Raw genomic sequence first — 7,302 nt, forward strand, 5'->3', positions numbered from 1 at the left:
TTGAATTTAAACATGGATTCTTCAGTGGAAGTTGTTATTTCTGGATTTGCGGGAAAATTTCCAGAATCAAATAATATCGAAGAATTATGGAAAAATTTGATGAATAAAATTGACATGATAACTGAAGATGAACGTCGTTGGAAACATGGTAAAATTATTTTTTTTTTTTTTAATTTTTAATCTGATCATTTGCTTAATTGCTCAACAAATACATGTATATTTTCAGAAATTTCAAACAAACTCGGAATTTCAAAACGTGGTGGGAAACTTAAATATCTTGATAAATTTGATGCACAATTTTTTAGAGCTAGCTCAAAACTTGCCAACTCTATGGACCCATCAAGTAGAATATTGTTAGAACAAACATATGAAGCAATTGTAGATGCAGGTATTAATCCGATACAATTGAAAGGAAGTAAAACTGGTGTTTACATTGCTTCAATGTTTATAGACGGTGAAAAAGCATTAATATCAAGTGATAATGATGACGAACTTGGTTATGCTGCTATTGGATGTAGTAGAGCTCTACAAGCAAACAGAATAAGCTATAATTTTGGATTTATTGGTCCAAGTTATGCAGTTGATTCTGCTTGCTGTTCAACTCTTGTTGCTTTAGAGCAGGCAATGAAAGCAATCAAAAGTGGTGATTGTGAATCAGCAATTGTTGGTGGGCTCAATCTTTGTTTAAATCCTCGTTTAACCAATAAATTTAATAAACTACGTGTTTTATCTGCTGATGGAAAATGCAAAACATTTGACGATAGAGCAGATGGATATGTTCGAAGTGAGACAGTTGCTGTATTGTTTCTTCAAAAATCTGACGTTGCAAAACGTAAATATGCTACAGTTGTTAACTGCAAATCTAACAGTGATGGATTCAAAGATTGCAGTATCACTTATCCATCATATACTATGCAGCATAGACTTTTCCATGAACTTTATAATGAATGTGGTGTGTCACCAAACTCTGTTGATTATGTCGAAGCACATGGAACTGGTACAAAAATTGGTGATATGGTAGAAACCAACTCAATTGAATCAGTGTTCTGTGTAAGTAGATCGAAACCTCTATTGATTGGTTCAATTAAATCAAATTTAGGTCATTCTGAGGCAGCTAGTGGAATGTGTTCAATTGCTAAAATTATCATTGCCAGTGAATCGGGAATAATTCCTCCGAATTTAAATTTTGAAGCACCCGCAAAAGATATTAAAGGTATCATTGAAGAAAAAATGAAAGTTGTTACTGATCCAGAACCATGGAATGGTGGATACATTGGTATTAATTCATTTGGTGTAGGTGCAACTAATGCTCATGTTTTATTAAAGTCAAATGACAAACAAAAAATGAATGGTGGTGCACCAGCGGATGATCTTCCAAGAATTGTTGTTATTTCTGGAAGAACAAATGAAGCTGTTGAAACATTTTTAACCAGTATCGAAAATAATCCAGTTGACGTTGAATACATTAGACTTTTACATGACATTCATGCTCTAGATATTCCAAAGCATATTTATCGTGGTTATTCCATTCTCAGTAAAAATAAAAATTCTAATTGTTTTCCAAGAGCAATTGAACAATATGTGGCAACAAAACCGCCAATTTATTTCATCTTTTCTGGAATTGAGTCACAATGGCCAGCCATGGGAATAGCTTTTCTTCGTTTTCCAATATTCGCCAAGGCAATTCAAATATGTGACCGTATTTTGCGCCCAAAAAATATTGATATTTATAATATTTTAACAAATCCTGCTGCTGATGTTTGCAGTGATATTATAAATTCAAGTGTTGCAATTACTGCACTGCAAATTGGTTTGGTTGATTTGTTGACATCATTAAATATTGTTCCAGATTTCATAATTGGAAATTCTATTGGCGAATTAGCTTGCGCTTATGCAGATGGATCTTTAACAATATGTCAAACAATATTGGCTTCTTATTTTAGAGCTCATGCATTGACTCAAATAAAATCGATACCTGCATCTATGGCTACTATTGAATTAGGTATATAAATTTTGTAAAATGTTTTTAATAATTTTTTTTACAGCTATTGATATAATATTTGTTTTCCTTTTTTTTACTAGGCCACACTGATGTCAAAAAAATGTGTCCTTCAGATATACAAATTTCTTGTCACAATAGCTCTAATAGTACAACTGTTTTAGGACCGATCGACTCAGTAAAAGCATTCGTAGCCAAACTAACTGCTAAAAAAATTCCTGTCAAAGAGATAAATTATAATAACATTGCTCATCACAGTCGCTACGTTGCTCAAGCTTATCCATTACTTTTGAATTATTACAAAGAGCTTATTCCTGAAAAAAAAGTTCATTCTTCAAAGTGGCTCAGCACTTCTGTACCACAAAGCCTATGGTCTTCAACAAATCAATTTTCTTCAGCAGAATATCATGCCAATAATTTTGTTAGTCCAATTTTATTCGAACAAGTATTTTCTTTAATTGAAAAAAATTCAATTATCATTGAAATTGTTCCAAGTGAATTTGTTGAATCAATTTTAAAAAATTCACCTGATTCAACTATGTCAAATATTGTCTTGGCAAAAAAAAATCATCATGATAATGTTATAACTTTTCTCGAAGGAATAGGAAAATTATTCATAACTGGTCATCAACCTAATGTTGCCAAATTATATCCTGATATTGAATTTCCAGTATCAAGAGGAACACCAATGATTTCACCACTTGTTAAATGGGATCATTCTGATGACTGGTATGTCCCAACATACACAGCATAAATAACAAGAGAAAATATATGTGATACGATTTGAAAATCATTCATTATAAATATACCTTGGTTTATGTTGACTATTAAAATGATACATTTAATTCAATTTATCTTTCATCAGATCTGTTCTTCATCGATTCAAAATATATACTAAATTATATACAAATTATTCCCGAGGGGTTGGGAATGATTGTTGAAGAGGAAGAGGGTGTAATACCTATATCATAATACTCGTTAAAAACATATTAGTGAAAGTCCATTATGAGATAAGTATAAAATAATGTGAAGTATCAACAATAAGACTCGAGGCAATTCACTCGTTAGTTTTGTCTAATTACAAAATGAAAAATATTTCAATGTATGAGTCACGTTTTTCATATCATTACTTATTTTATTATTACCGACATACCAACATTTTGCATCAAATAATAATTACACACGTTATATTATACTACAACAACAAAATATAAAAAAAATATAATTTATATAATGAAATATAATATTAAAATAAATATTCTAGATATTTTTAATTATATATTTTTTTACTTTTCTTACGAACATGAAAAATATATATAAAAACTCAAAAATTTTATTGTGATATTCAATGCAAGCAACTTTTTATTTTCCTGATGCTTATTAAATCTCACTTTTTTTTGTTTTTTCTTTAACTTCATTTGTCCATTGACTCTATCAATGAATAACAAGAATAAACCTTGAAGATTTAAAATTCAGAATATTTAGTTTTTTTTTATTTTGTATGAGGATTTGTTATAAAGAGGCATTGAGTTAGTAAAAAAAAAATCTTGAAATCGATTAATAATACAATTCACGTTTATAACAAGTCATGAGTGAGTCTCGAGGGACAGTTAATGCTTGATAATACTGATGTACTTTCACTGACTAAGGAGATGAGCGACTTTATTTAAGATTAAATTTTTCGTTTCTCCATCAGACACTTTTTTCGGTTATATTTTATCGAAAATTCATTGATGGAATGAGAAGGTTAACATCCACGACATGTCGTACCAGTTCAAGATCATTGAATCCTTTGATGAATTCCAACGACAATTATTATTATCATTATAATGCTTGTTTGTATTATTTTTTTTGTTTTTGTTATTTCTTATTTTTTTTTTTTTTTTTGCTGACTTCAAGTCCTGGTAAACTGCTATGTCGTGAAATCGATCCTGATGCTGGTCATGCGACGAATAATAAAAAGTGGCCATCCTCGTCAATGAAACAACTGGTATATTATCTTGGTAGTCTTGTTCGTGAATGAATTCAATATGTCGATTATATTAAACAATGATTTGACAATGCCAATGAATATGGTAAAGACAGGCTTTTTTTGTAAAAATCACTTTTAAATCATGGCTTTAAAAAAAAAGCAGCTATATTTTATATCACCTGATCATTATTTTATTGAAGAACAAAAATACTATGCATGAATGTTAATTGGAAAAAAAACTTTTAAGATTTAAATAATTTTAAAATCGAGCAAAAAATGATATAACTTTTAGTGCATGTATGTTGGAATTGTGGTGAATGTCCAGAGATTACTGACCAACAAAAAACGAGAAAAAAAAAAAACATGTCAACTGAACAGCGGATGTAAGAAACGGAAACCTTGAAGTAAACAACAAATAATGCTTTTTTTTATGAGCAAAATAATAGCATTATTTTAAAGTGGAGACAGTCATATCCGTTTCTTTGATTAACTTGTTTTGAAAAAATTTAATTTCCCAAAGTAATTTAGATTAGTATGTTTCGAATATTATAAACAAAAAATAATTACTCAATAATACATTGTTACTATGATCATTATGATTTTTTTTTTTTATTTTTGAATATACTTTGTTGTCATACAAGTGGTACTTTTAATTTTGACCCTTCTTTATTTTCAAACACATGGCCGGATGTTGTTGTCGACAAATAAAAAAAAAAATAGAATAAATGTTTGTTGCCGCAGCTGATTCATGAATGTGTTTATATTCACACTTGTAGGCACAAAAATGTGTCGAGACTATTTTTGAATAGCTTTGTTCGATTCACTAGATATACTTTCTCATTTTTTTTTTTTTTTTTAATTTTCCCTATCTAGAATAGGATCAATTGTTGTATCATCCCTGGCATTGTCAATTAATTCAACTGTCCTACTATCTGCATTACAATCAATTTTTTTTTAACTACAAAAAAAAGCACCGTAGTCTTTTTTTTTTTTTTCTTTCAAGCATTGTAGAAGAAAAATAATGAACTCGACAATTTTTCATGCATTACAAAGAGTCGTTGAAATGCATAGAATTGCGAGGAAAGAATTACATCCGGAACGCGGAAAAAGATAAACCACATAAATAAAAAATAATAATAAAAACAAACTATTATCATCATTGAGATGTCCCGTTTTTCTCTTGGCAATTTCAGTCTATAGATTCGTATATGACTACTTGACTTCTGGCTTTGTTAATCTTAGTTTGTTTTGTGAATTTTTCTAGTGTCACTAAAGATGCCGCAGTCTCACGACATTTCAGCGAAAAAAATTGAAAAAAAGACAGTTAATAATCGAAAAATAAAAGCATGCACACATAATATGAGTGAACAGATAAAATGAGACTTATATTCTATGGAATTTATGCTGGAATAAATAAAATAAAATCAAATAAAATCAAACACTTTTTAATAAAACTACTATAAATGGATGAATAAATTTATCATTCGATTAAATAATTGATTGATTCTCGTCTATTAAATTTGTAAAAGCAATTTATCGTAAAATTTACATTAAAAGTTATCGAGTATTTTTGTATTTTTATAAATTTAAAAATGATAAAATAACTATTAAATTATTTCTACTAATTTAAAATTTAACCAACATCAATATATGGCAATGTATTTTATTTTCAAATACCGTTTTGAGAATTCTTTACACATTGACGCGTCATGAAGTTGACAGTTGCCCGAAGCATATTTTTTTTCACGTCGGTTCCTTCATACAATCATCAAAGGAATTATATATTTCGGTGACTAACACACTTTGTTTCATAGAAAATAACAAATTTATATACATATATTTTAAACCTTAAATTTTTTAAATTAAAACATTATTTTTACATGACTTAAATTGATGTAAAATTCAATAAATAAAAATAATATATGCACTATTAATTTAGATATAATTTAAAGAATTTAAATAACTTAAAAATTATATTATTTATATTATTAAAATTAAAAAAATTATAAAAATTTCACATCAAGTATTTAAACTCGACTCGTAAATTTTTTTTTTTGTAAATAAATTAAATTAATTTATAGTTATGGATTGTCGATCACTGTATGTCCCAAACTAATTATCATTGAATGCTTTTAAATTTCGAATTGTATCTGTTTGTCGGTTACACATCAGTCCTCTTAAATTCCCCCTTGTTTTTTATTTATTTATTTATTTTTTTTCATGTAATTATAATTTCAATGTCTGTTTATTCTTTTGCTGCGTACTTTGCTTACCATTGCCAATTGCAAAGACCTTACTTTCACAGGGCCATTCTGTGCATATGTATAATTTTTTTTATTTATTTTGCTCAATTTAAATGTTGTGTTGTAGGAAGTATTCCATTTGGGTGGTCCTCTTAGCTTCCTCTTGCATACATTGAGTTGTCAGCGCCTTCGTAACGTAACTCATATAACGTGCCCAAATACCGTGCTTGTGTATGAGGAAAAAAAAAATTGAAATAAAAAAAAAAAATACATAAATAATAATAATAATAATGAACCAGTGTTTATTCGTATCGTGCAACGATACTTAAATCGTGAAGCAGCTGGAACAAATGGTAAAGACGGCGGCGGGATTCCCTCTGTCCATTTAACCAATTGAAAAGTTAAACCCAAAGTCTCCTCGAAACCCTTTCACATATTCTAATTATTCACAACGATTTTTCCAATGTCTGACCTTATTTAAATCATTTCGTTTAATATATTTTAAATCATTTAAGAAAATATTATTCATATTTTTTTGTTTTTAAATTTAATAAAAAAAAAAAAACAAATTGCCATTATTTATCAATGACAACATAATTTAGAGGAAGATGGAAAAAAAAAATTTAGCTGCTTTAAACAACTCAATGATTTTGCGCAAGATTTAAATATATAATTTTTAAATAACTTGAGTGATTTTTTTTTTTTTTTTTTTTAAAGGCATTATTAGTAATTTTTTTTTCATTTTCAGTTGAACACTTGAAGTAATTTTAAAATCAATTTTCTGCATGTTTATTTTGACACGTTGAATTTTAAAAAATTAAAAAGACTGAGTTTTTTTTATTTAAATTTTATAGTAGCTTTTTATATATATTTTTTGATGAAACGAAAAATGAAAATAGTTGATGGTGATTTTATTATATAATCATCAAACTATACGGTGGAAATAAAATGTGAAGATTCATGTATGTACTGATATATCTTATTGAAAGTGCCTGTAGGAGCGTTGAACGGTATCAACAACTCTGATGATCAAGTTGGTTTAACATATTCACGTACAGATCAAGCATAGCTAACATATACGATATTCT

At 28.3% G+C, this 7,302-nt stretch overlaps 1 protein-coding gene across 1 annotated transcript; it reads left to right on the forward strand.

Moving 5' to 3' along the window:
• Positions 1-232: 232 nt before the first annotated feature.
• Positions 233-3,330, forward strand: LOC122851461 (fatty acid synthase-like). Its single transcript, XM_044150693.1, has 2 exons — positions 233-2,002; positions 2,083-3,330. Exons 1-2 carry the CDS (start codon positions 331-333, stop codon positions 2,751-2,753), a joined length of 2,343 nt encoding a protein of 780 aa, XP_044006628.1. The 5' UTR covers positions 233-330; the 3' UTR covers positions 2,754-3,330.
• The last annotated feature ends 3,972 nt before the right edge of the window (positions 3,331-7,302 follow it).

Source organism: Aphidius gifuensis, linkage group LG3, assembly GCF_014905175.1.
Source record: "Aphidius gifuensis isolate YNYX2018 linkage group LG3, ASM1490517v1, whole genome shotgun sequence".
Taxonomy (NCBI): Eukaryota; Metazoa; Arthropoda; class Insecta; order Hymenoptera; family Braconidae; genus Aphidius; species Aphidius gifuensis.